This window comes from Syzygium oleosum, unplaced genomic scaffold (genome assembly GCF_021117445.2).
Source record: "Syzygium oleosum isolate NSW1041296 unplaced genomic scaffold, Sole_v2.1 Sole_v2.41, whole genome shotgun sequence".
Lineage (NCBI taxonomy): Eukaryota > Viridiplantae > Streptophyta > Magnoliopsida > Myrtales > Myrtaceae > Syzygium > Syzygium oleosum.
In genome coordinates this window covers 2441482-2458551 of record NW_026607525.1, presented here as the reverse complement: position 1 = coordinate 2458551, position 17070 = coordinate 2441482, and the positions used below count along the sequence as shown (strand labels likewise).

Here is a 17070-nt window from a genome sequence, read left to right as displayed (position 1 = left end):
GTCGGCCTCGAGCCCCTCGAGCTCACAATGGCCATGGCGGATCCGCAAGCTGCCAAGCTCTGCCACGGAGCTTGGACATGGCCACATCGAGCTCTCGATTTGCCCTTTGACCCGGCACGGCGATTGCCGCCGGCCTCGGATCTGAGGTCAACGACGGCCTTAGAAGGAGTAACAGCTGCTAGCCTGGCGGAAAGGGGGGAAACGTGGTGGGGGGTACGTCGGACTAAGCAAGTCTCGCATGTTGGGCGATGATGGAATTTTTAAAATGAGGATAGTTTGGTAAATAAAACGACAATTTGGTCAATTACGTGTGGATTGATAAATCTAGGTTTTATAATGCGACTAAAGTATTTGATATGGAGAGCAAATGCGAAATTTTTTAATTTTGGAAATCTTTTATTTTTTTAAAAATTGTACGAATGAAATGTCAACTAGCCCTAGTTGAGTAAGATAATGCACAACCAAACAATTCTGGCAACTGTATGTGCATCGTCAACGTCGTTTCTATATTACATAAATCATGTTGGCCTCTCTGTGGCCGAAGACCAAGAACTCGTCGTCGACCTTCAGGTCATATAGTATTCAGGGAGCTTAGGCAGAAAATATTAGACTTTGCGTATATATACACAAAAGTTTAATATTTTACTCTTTTGTTCCCCCTTATCTTGGGGCTCTTGCGATTATTGAAATTATTTTTCATTATTCAAATCGCTCGCGACCTCTCTGGCGTTCTAATTATATTCTGAATCCTTTTTTCAAAGAACATAAAATCTCGAGTATCTTTCACGATTTTGTAGTGATCTTCTAAGAGTCGTTTTCACTCAATGAATTACATACGTTTTGACCTTGTCTTTTCGTCCGTATTGCATTTTACCTTATGCTAGTCTTAATGAAGAATTAGTTGACCCCCAACGTTTTTTCACCTGTCCAACTTGTTATATATAATATTTAGCACAAATGAAATGGTCATGAAGAATTAGTTGACCGCCCACGTTTTCGCACGTATCCAACTTGTTATATATAATGGGGAAAATGACACAAATGATCCTTGAACTTTTGTCTAATGTGCAATGTGATCCCTGAACTTTTAGTATATGTTCAAATTAGTTATCGGAGTATATAAAAATGTTCAATGTTATTTTTCTTAGGGACAATATGGATCATTTTCATATAGTTCAGGGATTAGTTTGAACATGTACCAAAAGTTGAGAGACCACATTGAACAAATTAAAAGTTCAGGGACCACATTGTGCATTTGGGCTAAAGTTCAGGGACTACATTGCTCATTTTTTTAATATTTTACTCTTTTTTTCCCGTTATCTTGGGGCTCTCGTAATTACTGAAATTATTTTTCTCTATTTTAATCGCTCACAACCTCTCTCACGTTCTAATTATATTCTAAATCCTTTTGTGAAAGAACATAAAATCTCAAGTATCTTTCATGAATTTGTAGTGATCTTGTAAAAGTCATTTTCACTCGATAAATTACATACGTTTTGTCCTTTTTTTTTAGTCTGTATTGCATTTTATCTTATGCTAGTCTTAATGAAGAATTAGTTTTTTTAAGGGTTAGTACCACAAAAAATTTCAACATGCGATAAATTTACCAAAAACTAATTTTTTGACCATAAAAAACTACAAATTGATACACCATTTACACTCCGTTAAATTTTACCATCAAATTGATGAGTTGGATGATGTGTGGCAATTGACGGGTGTACCAGCTTAAGGTTTTACCCCTCTATTTGTCACCGATTAACCAATTTATGCTTTTTCGTGGTATTAATCAAATTTAACAAATGATAAATTTGTCACAAGTGTACTAATTTAGGATTTTTTGTGGTCAAAAAATTATTTTAGGGTAAATTTGTTACACGTGTACCGGTTTGAAGTTTTTCAACAAATTTACCCAAAACTATTTTTTTGACCACAAAAAACCCCAAACTGGTACACATGTGACAATTTTACACCGAACTATTTTTTTGACCACCAAAAACCCCAAACTGGTACACCTGTGACAATTTTACCTTGAACTTATTTTTTAATATTATTTTTTACTTTTTCGAATTTTTTTATTTTTTCTTTTCTTTTCTTTTTCCTTTCCTTTTCTTTTTTTTTTTTCCTTCATCTTCTTTATCTTCAACCTATGGCCGGTCGCCGGTCCGGCGATCAGCTAGAGGCGAGGACCGGCGAGGTTGGCCTCGCCCAGAAGCGGCGAGATTAAGCCTCGCCAGCGACGGCGAGGACGACCCCTCACCGATTGCCGGCGAGGTCGGCCTTACCCACCCTTGGCGAGGGGTCGTCCTCGCCGTCGCTGGCGAGATTCGACCTCGCCGCTTCTGGGCGAGGCCGACCTTGCCAGTTGCCAGCAGGGCCGAGCCTCGCCAGCGACGGCGAGGACGATCCCTCGCCGACAACTGGCGAGGTCGAACCTCGCCAGGGGTGAGCAAGGCCGACCTCGTCGGCCCCCGCCTCTGGCCGGTCGCTGGACCGGTGACCGGCCATAGGTTGAAGATAAAGAAGATGAAGGAAAAAAAAAAAAAAAAAGGAAAGGAAAAAGAAAAGAAAAGAAAAAATAAAAAAATTCAAAAAAGTAAAAAATAATATTAAAAAATTAGTTCGGGGTAAAATTGTCACAGATGTACCAATTTAGGGTTTTTGGTGGTCAAAAAAATAATTCGGGATAAAATTGTCACAGGTGTACCAGTTTGGGGTTTTTTGTGGTCAAAAAAATAGTTTTGGGCAAATTTGTCACGGATGTATCAGTTTAGGGTTTTTCGTGGTATTAACCCTTTTAACGAAGAATTAGTTGACGGCCAACGTTTTTCCACCTAGCCAACTTGTTGTCATTAAGAATTAGTTGACCGCCCACGTTTTGCTACCTATCCAACTTGTTATATATAATCTCTAGCACAAATGAGATCGCCATACATAATATCTCTCTCTCTCTCTCTCTCTCTCTGAGCATGGCCGCAATCTCTTCGGAACCCGTCTCCTTGTCGAAGTACCCACCATTACCGATCGACCTCCAGTTCGACCTCGACGAGGTCTTGACCGATCTGGCATGCTGTTCCAGCCTCCAACACAACATGGACGTATCGGACTCGTCGCTCTCGGCCATGCCAACGGTGACCTCCGCAACCGGAGCCTGCCCGATTTGCAGGGAGGCCTTCCGTGGCGACGACAAGCAAGCCTCCTGCGGCCACGTCTACCACGAACCCTGCATCGCCACGTGGCTCTCGCTCGGTGGCTCCTGCCCTTTGTGCCGCTGCGACATTATCTCCTCCGCCTTCGAAACCTAAAACGTGAGGTCGACATACTTTTTAACTCCCCTTCTGAACACCGATCTTCTGTTTTTTAAAGTTTTCCTTCCGGAACACGAGTTTCCAAATTTCATGTGTTTATTTTGACATCAATTGATGGTCCTTAGATGAGTTTTGTGGGTTTGGCCAATTTGCTATGATGATAAAACTGTCGACAATAGAAAACTACCGATGACTCAAAATAGGAAAAATTACTCAAACTCATTTAAGAAACGCACGTGGAGCCGCTCGAGTGCTTTTTCTAAAATGAGAACGTGCACAGGAGAAATTGCTCGATCAGTCGTAAACCTCCTATTGTTATATTCCCTACCTTGAAACGTTGTGCGCTTCTTTAGGCCCTTTAATTTAAGGTCCCTGACTAGAGTTCCTCTATGGTGCCATATAAAATTATCTCAAAGCACCAGAGAAGAGGCCTAGGCCATATGTATCATCATTGAACTTTCTTACTTCCAATTCATGGCAGTCCCTTAATGCTCTCATCCTAGGATAGTCTCAAGTAAAAGGATGCCAATTCAGTTATAAATTTTTGCACGAAATTTCAATATAGTCATTCTGACAAATTTTACCAAAAATCGTTGATGTAGCGTTATGCCATGTAGGACAACTAGCAATGACATGATCGCCACATCAGCGATTATTTCTCGCAAAAGTTTAGGATTAAATTAGCAAAATTGAAAAGTTTAGGGCCGATTGGGTAATTCTCCATCTTCATGAATGTTTAGTATTTGTAGCATTTTCTCAGCTTGTCCTTCATAGATTTACATCTTTAGGCATTCAAGAGAGGTGATTATGGGCAAGTCACCGGCTTGGCCAAGCTTGAAAATTATTGTGTATTAAGTTCAATAATTTTAGCAAATAAAGAAGAAGTTTCATGGAATCTTTCTGCCGTGGATTTTGAACTGTCTTGGTCTTCTTTCTTATCAACTTCCAATAATACATGGCTGAAAATTTATGATGAAGACTCGTATAAGGCACAAGTTGGATGCGAACTTCTCTCCATCACTATCAAAATTAATCACGTAGAGATGGTCCATACTTGTCATGACATATCGGAATCTACATACAAAGGAGAGCCTCATGAGGCATAGTATTCGAGTAAAATATTAGATACTCTTACTTGTTAATCACCGTAATTAAAGAAAATTTGGCATTCTCAATGTCGCGTGTCATGCATAATCAGTATTGAAAATGAAAATATTTCTTTAACGGATATAATTAATAAGTGTTCGAAGATATTCGTTAACAAGATCTATTTTAGAAAAAAAGGAAAGTAATTAAGACCCATCACTACCGCCAACGCAAACCAACTATGATTTCGCTGGCCAGCTGCCATTTAGTCGAATACTTGATAGCGCAACTAGATAGCGCTCGATAATTATTGGTGACTTGCCATAGTCAACTTTCAGAACACGACAAAGGGTGTGCATTAAAGTCAAATTGCAAGTTGCCATCTATTCCAAATACATACTTAATTTCATGGAAAAGAACACTAAAAATATCATAATTTTCATACGATACTCACTTTATAATCGCAACTTTTTTTTTTCGCTCACTTAATTGCATGAAAAAATCATTCATTTGAGTATTGCTTCTAGCAAATCATTCTACGAGGATTTTTTAATTAATTTTTTAGGAAAAATTCCAAATAAGGATCCGAAGTGTCTTCACTTTCTCAAATAAGGGCCTGAAGTGAATATTATTTCAAAATAAGAGCATGAAGTGGCCAAGTGAGTCTCAAAAAAGGGCTTGACCTCACCAGTTGGTAAGGGCATTTTCTTCTTTTAATTTTTTTTGATTTTTTCCTTTTTTTCTTTCTTTTTTTCCTTTTCTATTTATTTCCATAACAAACAAACTCAAAAAAGAAAAAAAAAGGCTAAAGTTAAAATTAAAAAAAGAAGAAGAAGAAAGAAACACAAGGCTGCCGGCCATCACCGCCACTCCACCGGTGATGGCCGGCACCAAAAAATACAAGCAGAAGGGCTAGTAATTTTTCTTTTTTCCTTTTTAAAAAAAAACTTTTATCTTTTTTTAATTTTTAATCTAGTTTAATTAAAATTTAGGTTAGAATTGTTTTTCGATGAAAATGCCCTTGATCGGTTGGAATAGTTGGCCAGGCAGCGAAGTTAGGCCCTTATTTGAAACTATTGTAGCCACTTTATACCCTTATTTGAGAAAATGAGGACACTTCATATCCTTATTGAGAATATTTTCAATTTTTTATTCCGAAATGGATTTTTTAAAAATAATTTAAGTCCAACGTGGGAATTTTTGTCCAGCATGGCTAAACTTCGTTCCCTCTCTTTTTCTCTCTTTCTCTCTCTCAACGCTTCCTCTTTGAAACTTATAGACCCATAGAATTGCAAGAATAAACAAATCGAAGTGAGTCCTCTCTCTCTAAAAAATTACGGCTTTGTCTTCTCCTTTACTCTCATACACGCGTGCGCACTCTCTCTTTACCATGGTAGTCGAAAAAGTTATGGCACAACAAAGTTTGTCGCGCAAGTGGCAGTTTGTTGTGCAAGTGGTTGTTCTTCGCTTTAGTGGTTTTTCGTCGCAACTGGCCGTCCTTGAGGTCTTTTGTCAATCTGTAGTGATCTTTTTGGCTACGAAATAGTGTAGTTTAGTTGAGTCGTTAGTTAAAGTAGTGTTTCACCTGATTTTGACGTCGATTCTCATTTAATTAATAGTATTATGAGATTGTCGACTTGTATAGCTACGTTGTTTATTTTGGGCATTCCCATGCAAGTGATGCAATCTTTTTTTCGAGTTTGTAAACTCATATTTCGAAAGCAAAATGGATTATATATAGTATGAATTATAAAATGGCATTTTTGTTGCATAAAAGTCTTAATCGGGCATGTACTACCTTTCAATTATTTATAAATGGTTTGAGAAACGTTTTATGAAAGGCGTTACGAAGTTATACATATCGATTTGTGAATTTGGTTTATGACTCGTGAAATGTCTTCTGTTTGTTGAATCGGCTGAAGGATTATATTATTTGGTTTGTTACACCAATTGTAATATGGACTAGTTAAGGACTAAGTGCTACATGGCGATGCAAGTCTCGTGGAAGCCATCTCTAGGGCCTTGTAGTCAAGGGCTAAGCGCTACATGGTGACACGAGTCTCGTGGAAGCCACCTCCTCTAGGGCCTTATACTATTGATATGTGTCAATCAACGACTAAGTGTTACACGGTGATGCAAGTCTCGTGGGAGCCACCACTAGGGCATTATATCGATATAGGTTGGTCAATGAATAAGTGGTACACAATAAAATAAGTTTCGTGGGAGCCAACTCTATAGCCTTGATTTGGATATTGAACATGGAATTGATCGGTGATATGCGATTTGAGATTGGTCAATGAAATGAACCATTGACTTGTAATTTGATGAGATTGATCAACGGACTTAATCATTGATATTTGAATTGTGGTGGTAGATTAGATGACTTTTTCTAATTTGTATAAACTTTGTTAAAATGATATAACTCATATTTGATTTGATATGTATATTATATCTTGGGTTTAGAGTATGAGTTGCTGGTATTGGTTTATTTATATGCATAGTGATTGTTTCATTTGCTTAGAAGAAATGTACTATTAACTGAGCCGTCGATGCTCACACCATTCGTCTTGAATGCTTTTCAAGTTCTTCGATTAGCGGCAAATAAAATGAAAGCGTTTGCGTTATCGCCAGGGCATTTTGATAGACGGATTTTTTTTGGCTAGGAGCTTAGTTAGTTGTATATTTCTGAGCTGCATATGATTGAGATGAGTTTGCTGGGTTTAATTGTTAGTTAGAGATGTACATATATTCTTTTGATGGATTATAGAAAGTCTGATGTTATAACAAACATGCTAATTTATCATATATATATTTTGATAATAGGTTGTTGGTTTTTGTTTGAGATTGTGCCCTTCGAGTGGAATGACGGCCTTGTCATTCCCCATTCTTGTTAGTTTCGGGGTGTGACACATCAACCTCAAGTGGACACCATTAATTGGAGCGGTGGGGAACTTCCATTATAAGAACCCAAAGATTTTCAAACCTCACAAATTCATGCAAACTGGTTTGGGCTAGGGCCGCCAACACAGGCCAGAGGCCCAAATCAAACCGATCGACGTAGCTTGCAAGGGGCTTTTCACGAACCATCAAGTAGTCTGACCTCCGTAATCACGTTCGGGGTTATCAACAGAAGTTATCTTCTCTGTGCTTATTTGATTTCGACTTTGGTTTAACTTATTCGCGTTACAACTCTCATAAAGTCTGGCACTACAGATGTACTGAGAAAGGAGTGAATGTCTCTTCACAATCATCGGATGGGCAGGCCCCATCCAAGCTAAACAGGCTCGAATTCGATCTGTTTGAGAACGGGCCTCCCCCAGCAATTGGTCTCAATTGGTTCATGATACTGAGCGAGAGAATACAAAAAACTTCTTCCGACTACCATGGTAATTAAAGAATCTTGTCTTACGTTGACGATTAGCGATGACCAATGTTAATAATTGAGGTGATGCGATTGTTGGAGACTTTCTGGGGCCATCAGATTGCAGAAGTCCAACAAGCGGGGCGGTAGGAATTTGCCCTTTCCGTCGTTTACGAGCACTTCATCACTTTAAATCCGCGGTGAGCTATGCGGCGTGGATCCTCTGTGCGGTACACTGAATCACGAATCTCTCTCTAATTCTCATTTTATCTTCCACTCCAAGCTCCCTCGACCGAGAAATAACCGTGAGTCGAGGGAGGCTCCATTTTCTTAACTCGAGTTAAGATTATCTCTCCCGATTTGACCTGGTAGTATTTTATTATCTTCATCTAACTTTTTGTTTTTATTTTTCTTTGCTCATTACCGATGCTCTTCTTCGCTCGCTCGGTACATTTTCCGCTTTCATCGTTAGGAATCAAACCCGCTTCTTCATATCCTCCAAATTAGAAAGTTCGACAGAATCAAGGAAGAATACGGTGCGTTTCTACTGTCCTGAAAACGATGATACGACTTCTGAACTTTGGAAGCTCTTATCTCCCGATCTGAATCTGGATCTGAAAGCTCTTATTTCTTGATTTAAATCTAGATCTGGGAGTTCCTTAAAAGTGTTTATGAGCTCGTCCAACTTCTCTTGATCTAGATTTAGATCTAGGAGCTTGTTGAACTTATTTTGATGTCTCTTACGATGATAGTATCGAGGATGCTGAACTTAGGCACGCACCACCCACTAGGCAAATCATAATTGTTAGATAAGGAAATTATGGTGTGTGCTTATCATTTATAATGATGTGAGGTTTGGTGATCGACCGTCGCTTTTTCTATTTCGATGTTGAGACAGATCCATTCTTGTAGGATTAAAGTGTGCTTATTACACCAAATTTGTGTTTTGTTGTTCTATTTTATTGTTTGAGATTTGTTATATTTTAAACATCTCATTAATCATCTTGAGGTATGAATAAAATATCTACTTTCGACCAAAAAGGAAAAAAATCACAACATCGAATCATCGATCACCCGTGCGAAATAAATGATAGTAATGTCATTCTTATGCAAATCTAGTCCCTCTTCTCGCCCTGTTCGATGTCCAACAACAAAACCTGATCACGGACCAGTCGACCATCTACCATACCGACCCGGCGCGCACGCTTGATCGCGAATTCCCACGCATCGAAAGAGCAAAAACCCCTCATCCCGATGCCGAGATCGAGCCCGACAGACGGCCCGAACACATCAAAAAGCCTGCTGAGCAAGAACAAGAACAAGAAAACGGAATCTGACATATTCTCTGATTCTATCTGCTTGCTGCGCTCCTCCATTTCTGCCCCCCCACAAGATCCTGTTCCCTCGAGCTAGGAAAGAACCAGCAAAGGAAACGTGCGCACTCATGTTGATCGATCCGCCTTTGGCTCTTCCGCTAACGCAAAGGTGGAATGCCACTGCGTTTGCCTGTCGCGAAGGCGGGGCCCGCGACGACTAGTGGGTGACTCTCGAACCAGGAAGTCTCGTCTCGTGCAAGAAAAAGCAGCCGAACGAACGGACGGACGAACGCACGAGTCGTCAGTGGCGGCGGTACCTTTGTCAAAAAAGGGTCGTCACGTTGCTGAATATATTTGTATTAGGGTTGTTCTTTTTTAACGAAACACGAATGACTTGAAAGGACTTTATTTTGTGCTTTTTCCAGATTTGAGGTGCTCGACATTAGATAATAGTCCGATCTCAAGCTCTAAAAATTCGAGGAAACGGAATTAAAAGTTAAAAATAAGAGGGAAAAAATTCATCAAAAATCTCAAAATATACCCATTATAATGCCTTTATTCTCAACTTTTTCTTATGACATCAACAATCCTAAACTATGCCTATTGCTACACATTTATCATAAAAAAATTTCTTGTGACAAAAAAAATCCGAAACTTATATCTATGTGACACAATTACGCTCCGTCAATGTTCCGTGAGCTGATTTTCCAACGAAAACAACGTCATTTTTATTTCATTTAAACCACGTGAATATCATATCAACACCATTTGCCTTTCGACATCTATGTAGGTAGGTTTTTAACAATGCTCGCTGAGGGAACCTTAACGGAGGATAATTATATCACACAGATACAAATTTTGGATTTTTGATGTCACATAAAAAAGTTTAAGGTAAGTATGTAATTTATAGTTTTTAGTATGCCTTTCGAGACAATAGTGAATGAAGTATCACTATGCACTATTTTGTGTTATAGATTTGGGTGGTATTATAGTAAATTGGACATTTTGATAGCACTAAACTACATTTGTTACATGATACTACTAAAATAAGAGCGACGTTCAAACGAGTCCCTTCTGAATTCGAAATTTTGGAACTCGCAAGGTCGAATGTTTGATAAAATCTTCTTTTTGTAGACATATGTGACAACAAGTTGGGGTTGGCACCACAGACAACCCCAACTCATTGAGGAACAGCAAACAGCGAACAGCTAACTTGTCTGTACCTACAACGAAACCACAAAATGCAATGTGAGAATCAATGTGAGGCACATTACTATTGGACATGATTGCGATGAACCTGAATGCCTGAATCACGTTGCGGTTGGGGTTGGCACCACGGCCCTGCCACTTGCCGGGCGACAAGTTGAGGAACTCGTCGGAGGAGCCGTTCGGCTGGGAGATGACGGTGGAGAGGCTGTTGCTGATGAGGAGGGTTTCGTAAGGCCTGCCGACGTGGATGAGGCCGTTGTCGTTGGACTTGTTGGCGAAGTTCCGCCACTTGGAAATCTCGTTGATGGAGTGGGCCTCGAGGACGAGACAGCAGTCGGAAAGGTTGTTATCCATTGATTGATTATAAAATATTTAGGTACAGGTGTATTGAAAATCCTAAAATTTTTCACGAAAGTGCAATTAAGTCCTAAAACTTGTTACAAAAATGCAATTGAGTCCTAAAATTTTCAAAAAAAAGCAATAAAGTTTTTTCTAAAACTTGTTAAATTGATCCGATAAAGTTGTTTAGTTGATTACACTATTTGAGAGTTTTAGGACTCGATTGCACTTTCATGATAGATTTTAGGACTGGATTGCACTTTTTGAAAGTTTTAGGACTCACATGCACTTTTTTTATAAGTTTTACGACTTTCAATGCACTTATCCTAAATATTTATTACTCGCTATATTTTATGCTCAAATGGATAACTAACCCCAAACATTATCCATGCAAAGCGCTGGCCAAGTAATTACTCCATCAATTTGTCATGAATTTTTTTTTTTTGAAAATAATTTTACATGTTTAAAAGAGAAATAGTCATCATTTAAAATAATGGAAAATAGCGGAGCCACAGGTGGCACGAGCGCAACCGCTATATACTCCATTTCCCCCCACGCAAAGAACCAGAACCGCCCACAAACGACGCCGCTCCATCTCCCTCCGTTTTGCACGTATAAATACGAAGCCACCAATTCCCCTGGTCTTTCGCCAACTGTTGCCACGAGAGCGAACGTTTGATCCGCAAAAGCTCCCCGAGTCCGAACGACAATGGCGAAGCAGAGCGGCAATGGCGCCTTCGAGGTCGCCAAGGTCTCCACCCTCAACTGCATCGACCTCTCCTCCTCCGACGTCCGCCAGTCCGTCGCCCTCCTCAAGCAGGTCCTCCTCGATGACTCGCGGCGGCTCTCGTCGAGGCGTCGCCGATTTCGATTTCGAGTTCGACGGATTGATTCTGAGCTCGGCGTTTTCTTTTGTGTGTGCGCGCAGGCGTGCTTGGATTGTGGATTCTTCTACGTGACGAACCACGGGATGAGCCGCGAGTTCATGGAGGAGGTCTTCGAGCAGAGCCGGCGGTTCTTCGATCTGCCGGCGGCGGAGAAGATGAAGCTCCTGAGGAACGAGAAGCACCGGGGCTACACTCCGCTGCTCGACGAGCTCCTGGATCCTGGAAATCAGCTCCACGGTTCGGTCCTCTCTCCAAACGTCTGTTCGTTCAGTATTTCCCTGCGTGCGTGTCGTGCGAGGGGGCGGGAGGTACGTGTGTTCGCGCGCTGTAGCGCACGCGCGTCGCTGTCTGTGATCTGTACCGGGAAAGAATTCTTCAGGTGCGTTAGAGAATCGGTTATAGCGAGGTCTGCTTCCGGAACCGAAATCTTGTTACTGAAAAATTAATAGGAGAGAAGATCGGTATCGAGAAAATCTAGACGCGAGCTTTTCAGAGCTAGAAAGGCCATGAGTCGTTTATGAAGAGCTTGTTCAGTGAATAAGAACACAGATAGATGTGAGTCGTGACTGAAATCGGAAATTAGACGAAAGCATGCGGACAAAAGTGTATTTATGGTTGTTTTTTTTAAAAACATGTCCCTGCACATCGATTGGTGGTGGGTTGACTTGTAGCATTGTCCTGATTTTTCGGGCAGATGTTAACCGATAACTTTGATGTCCTGTTATATGTCAGTAGGAGATTACAAAGAGGGGTATTATATTGGTGTGGAAGTTCCCGAGGATGATCCTGAAGCACAAAAACCCTTTTACGGGCCGAATGTTTGGCCTGCTTCTGGTGAGAAATCAATAGGATGGATTATTGGCTATAAGGTACCGCAGACATGTCAGTTATGCTTCAACAGATATTCTTCTTCCTTTCTTTGCTAGAAATATTGCCTGGATGGAGAGAAACTATGGAGAAGTATCACCAAAAGGCATTGTAAGTCTTACAAACTTATAATACCCACAATATAGATAATTTGCATCTTCTTTATTCTGTTGTTTTGTTGTAAAATCAGCCACTTATATTTTCTAATGTTTGATGTGCATTTAGGGAGGTAGCAAAGTCAGTGGCAAGGATCATAGCACTTGCACTTGATCTGGAAGTTGATTTCTTTGATAAGCCAGAAATGCTGGGCAAGCCTATTGCCACATTGCGTTTACTACACTATGGAGGTGAAATTTCATTTTAGGTCTCTGCAGCTAAACAAGATAATTTTCTTTTAAGTTATACTGAAATTTAAATTGTAATGTAGGAGAAGTTTCTAATCCCTCACAAGGAATCTACGGAGCAGGAGCTCATTCTGACTATGGTTTAATTACCCTATTGGCAACAGATGATGTGTTAGGTCTACAAGTATGAAGCATGCTAAAAGATATTATATTAATCATCTTCTGTGCTCCAACTAGCTCATTTGCTTATTTTCAATGGATCCTATCGTGTTTTGTAGATATGCAGGGATAAGGATGCCAGTCCTCGTGTTTGGGAATATGTAGCACCAGTCAAAGGGTAGGTCATTGTAAACTCTGCTGAAAAAGATTAAGGTTCCAGTTTTTCTGTTTTTTCAGTTATATTCTCTTTATGATACATTGATTTTACCCAATTCCTTTTCTGTGAATAAGACAGGAAATCTTCCAGTTGTGTATGTAATACGTCGTCATGCCATATTTTTATCAACTCTTCCTCTTTTTCATACCAAGCAATTTCAGTGTTTGCCCATATTGTCTATAATCTCATGAAAGGTTCTTTATGTCTTGGTAAAATTAGGTCATGGTATTGGCTTGAAGTCATACAAATCCCCAATAAACCTCGACATATGCATTTTCTAAAATCACATGGTTCTTGATGAACCATAAGTCAAAGTTTTCCTGCTTGTATTGGTGTTTATTCCTTTCAAGGAAACTTCTTTGCATGGCATCGGAGCCTGCTAAGCTCAATAAGGTTAATTGACCTTGAAGTTTAGGTATAGAAGAGATCGCAGAAAAGCACTTATTATTTTCTACGAAAAATGACAAGTTTTGTCATTGACTTGTTGCTGGCAGAGCTTTCACTGTAAATCTTGGTGATATGCTGGAGCGGTGGAGCAACTGTATCTTCAAGTAAGGACATCTCTCATCTTTAAAATTAACTGAAAATGCATTTGCATGTCAGGTGTGGCATAAGTATACTGCTAGGAGCTAGGAGCGGCTCAAGACTGAGTGAGTGCCACATTTAGCTGGTCTAAAATCATACGTCTTGTCTGGGTTCTGAAAAATTGCTTTCATCTTCCTGGTGTGCAAATATATAAAGGTGCACTGTATACTTGATTAAGATAGAGGTTGGTCTCGAGAAAAAAAATGCTATGCCCTGATCTTTGGCCATGTTTTCTCCTATATGCCAGTTTTACAGATATAGTTAGTTTTATAAAACCCAATGTGTGGATAGTCTTTTTTTTCATGTGTTTGTGATCTGAGTAAAGCAATTATCTATCTGTATTTTTTTCCCACCAACGTTCTCCGTGTTCAAGGAAGTAAAGATGGCAGTCAAGTCAGATTCAAAACCATCTAGAAGTTTCTAAGAACATTCTTTTTTCTCCATGCTTATTTCATGGCCAAATCATAATCCATGAAATGAGCATGAGACCCGCCACCAGAAAGCTTCACAGAAAAATTGGGTTTTACGGAATGCTTATCTCATTACCATGTCATATTTCCTCCAGTGAACATGTTCAGAACTCTTTCCTCAACTTGCTTTATGTTCTTTCTACATGTTTTATTTCTTTTACTGATGCACTTTGCTTTTGCTTTTGTCAGGTCCACGTTGCACAGAGTACTAGGAAATGGCCAGCAGAGATATTCCGTAAATCTCCTGCCTTATCTCAGGCTTTGAAGGCCTCTTTAAGCGTTTAACAATTTCCTCCAGAGAGTGAATCTTGCTGTTTATCTGCTTTTGTGATAAGTTATTCACAAAGATTTCTTAAATAACTCACCTTTTTCCCCCGCTGAGAGCAAACACTTGGTTGTTGTCATATTGGGAAAAACTAAGTGGTAAAGATCCTGTTTCTATAACACTTTGATAAGTCAGTTTGAGCTCAACTTGAAATAGCACATTGTCGTTGTTCAACCTATATATAGCAATTATCACTTCCTTGTAAAGGCCATGTTCTTTGACTTCATATTTGTTACCATTACTTGGCAGTCCGCTGTACTTTTCTCTACAATAGAAGATTGCTGCTGCTGCTTTGTTTTTTTTTTTTTTTTTTTTGGGGAGGGAAGGGGTGAGTGTTGAGCAGATAAGTTGCTGCTTGAGAAAATCAAGGGTCGTCCATTTCTTAATAACTCTGTTCTTTATGCAGATCGCGTATTTTGTAGAACCTAGCCATGAATGTCTTGTGGAGTGCCTGCCATCCTGCAAGTCAGACGAAAATCCTCCCAAGTAAGTCAGAACACCATGATCCGAGTAAGAACCTGGTTGTGCTGATAATAACTGAGTATTTATGCTGTTGATTCTTACCTTAACCAACATGAGGCCCATTTAGTCAGTGCTAGTGGATAATTTGTGTTAGAAGTCATGTGTATAAATGGTGTTTTTCTCCATTTCTACTTTTCTAGTCTACGATAGAATATACTTTGTGCATCATATTTTGGGAAATGATTTTCCCAATTCCACCATATACTTCCTCCAGATCTCAGTGAGAAATTTTCATTCCTGTGACACTAGGTATACTCATGCACATGCCCTAGTCTCCATAAGTTCCGATTTTCAATTATATCTTGATTGAAGTCTTAGTATCAGGCCTGCCAGTTCGTAAGTCACTGGGCAAGATAGATTAGGCCATTCTTGCTTAATGCTGTATAAGTTGGCAAGTACATTGTGGAAAATTCCTTGTTCTGGCCATTCTCTTTTGCTTTTCTGGGATGCCACAAATCTGGTGTACTTTTGGTGTATATTTGTGGAACGGCTGTGGCTCTTGAACTGACTAAGTATGCTCTCTCTGTTGCCAGGTTTCCTCCTATCAAATGTGCGACTTACCTGAGCCAGCGCTACAGCGATACTCATACCGACCTTAATACATACAGAGCGGAACAGACTTGAGTGGACCTCGTCTGGTGGGCTTGGCAATCAGCACCGGTTGATCTAAATAGGATTAGTATCATTCATTGTATCATATAGGCGCCACGGCACGTATCCCATAAAAATCTTGATATCCCTCCGCCGTTCATTTTTTATCTTTCTCATGTAATGATGACTACTATCCTGATAATTATGGGGCATCACTAATAGTGAGCCGTCGTCTGAAATACAACCTGTTCGCTCGTTTTGAGACGAGGAATATCTTTCACCGAAACTTTGATTTTCGGTTTTTATTAAGATAGGTTCTGTGGCTTGATTTCTAGGAGAGTTGTGGCAAAGAAGGAAACAAAGTGGGCACAAGGTTATATGGAACGGATATAATTCGAATGGATTGAAAATGGATCTGAGATTAGCAGAGTTCCAAGCTAAGTTACAATACTCCTACGAAAGCTGTAAAGAACTTGAAGGCTAACTAATGTTGCAGAAAGCTGTAAATGCAGGAAGTAAAGGTACGGAAGAAACTAAAGTGCAGATAGTCTTGAGTGTTTTTGCATTGTTGTTGGTGATTCCCCTTCCTTCTTTCTTCTGAATATTTGTATCTCTTCATATCCTGTAACTGCTTGTCGGTTACTTATATATTTTCAAATTTTGAATTTTGGCGCTTCCAATAACTGCCTTTTCTAACCACGTTTTTCCAGTTTTATTGTCCGCCAAAACTTGATCTCAACCGCTGGGACGACTTCAAATTTGGACAAGTAACTCCCCATAATATGCTCGTGCTCACTATTTCCGCCTTTTGCTCATAACTTCCTGCTATCGTGATTTTCGTGGCTGGGCTGTGATTCATCTTTACCGATTCTCTATAATTTCGGTATATTCCCGAAGTGTAAACTTCCCGAATTTTGGAAAGAGTCAACGTCTCGAGGCATAAACGTTCCAACGCTCTTTATATTCCCGAACTATGACTTTCCATGTTTCGGTAAACATACCGATATTCATCAACTACCGAATTCGAGATATGATGCCATTCACGCTTACTTCCCAGCATGTTTCCGAATCTTATCCAAACGTATTTCGGAAGATGGTTGATTTCCATTATACATCAGATTCGGCATTGAAGCCGACTCAGCGTCTATGCCGATTCTTATTTTGGTGTCAACAGATGCCCCCTTTTAAAAGGATTAAAAGAACTTTTAATTCTTTTAAATGCAAAAAAAAAAAAAAAACAGTACTTACGTTTTACTCTTGCTATTGCTTCGTCACCTCGCTTCGCGCGCTTGCCCTTTCGTCTTCAAAACATTTCTTCTAAAAATCGTTCCTTTCTTCGTTCTTTTGCATTCTCAACTTTTCGACTCTCTGCAACTCTTTGACCCTCTGCACTCTCTCTCAATATTCGTCTAAACCTAATGGCTTCCAAAGCTTCCAAGGATCAAGCTTTTTCCTTTTCCGCATCAGACGCCCTTGATCGGTACCAT

At 39.8% G+C, this 17070-nt stretch overlaps 2 protein-coding genes across 4 annotated transcripts; both read left to right on the top strand.

Moving 5' to 3' along the window:
* Nucleotides 1-2966: 2966 nt before the first annotated feature.
* Nucleotides 2967-3302, top strand: LOC130136047 (E3 ubiquitin-protein ligase RZF1-like). Its single transcript, XM_056306026.1, has one exon. It carries the CDS (start codon nucleotides 2967-2969, stop codon nucleotides 3300-3302), a length of 336 nt encoding a protein of 111 aa, XP_056162001.1.
* Nucleotides 3303-11248: 7946 nt separating this feature from the next.
* Nucleotides 11249-15804, top strand: LOC130136057 (2-oxoglutarate-Fe(II) type oxidoreductase hxnY-like). 3 transcript variants are annotated; one of them, XR_008815125.1, is made up of 11 exons: nucleotides 11249-11436; nucleotides 11545-11740; nucleotides 12236-12337; nucleotides 12430-12481; nucleotides 12596-12717; nucleotides 12798-12898; nucleotides 12993-13051; nucleotides 13694-13740; nucleotides 14335-14380; nucleotides 14877-14956; nucleotides 15526-15663. XR_008815125.1 is itself a non-coding variant. In XM_056306068.1 (11 exons), the coding sequence occupies exons 1-11, from the start codon at nucleotides 11326-11328 to the stop codon at nucleotides 15614-15616; spliced, it is 1014 nt and encodes a 337-aa protein (XP_056162043.1). In that variant the 5' UTR covers nucleotides 11249-11325; the 3' UTR covers nucleotides 15617-15804. The 3 variants fall into 3 exon arrangements, 2 of the variants coding, with proteins under 2 accessions (XP_056162043.1, XP_056162042.1); XM_056306068.1 differs by lacking the exon at nucleotides 13694-13740 and adding an exon at nucleotides 13585-13641 and having other exon boundaries at nucleotides 12239-12337; nucleotides 15526-15804; XM_056306067.1 differs by lacking the exon at nucleotides 13694-13740 and adding an exon at nucleotides 13585-13641 and having other exon boundaries at nucleotides 15526-15804.
* Nucleotides 15805-17070: the final 1266 nt, after the last annotated feature.

Excerpts from the sequence above, each read along its gene's own strand:
- LOC130136047 (XM_056306026.1), top strand. The coding sequence starts at position 2,967 with ATGGCCGCAATCTCTTCGGAACCCGTCTCCTTGTCGAAGTACCCACCA.
- LOC130136057 (XM_056306067.1), top strand. The coding sequence starts at position 11,326 with ATGGCGAAGCAGAGCGGCAATGGCGCCTTCGAGGTCGCCAAGGTCTCC. Across the intron at positions 12,899-12,992 it reads ATGATGTGTTAGGTCTACAA|ATATGCAGGGATAAGGATGC; the intron begins GTATGAAGCATG and ends CGTGTTTTGTAG. Across the intron at positions 14,957-15,525 it reads TCAGACGAAAATCCTCCCAA|GTTTCCTCCTATCAAATGTG; the intron begins GTAAGTCAGAAC and ends CTCTGTTGCCAG.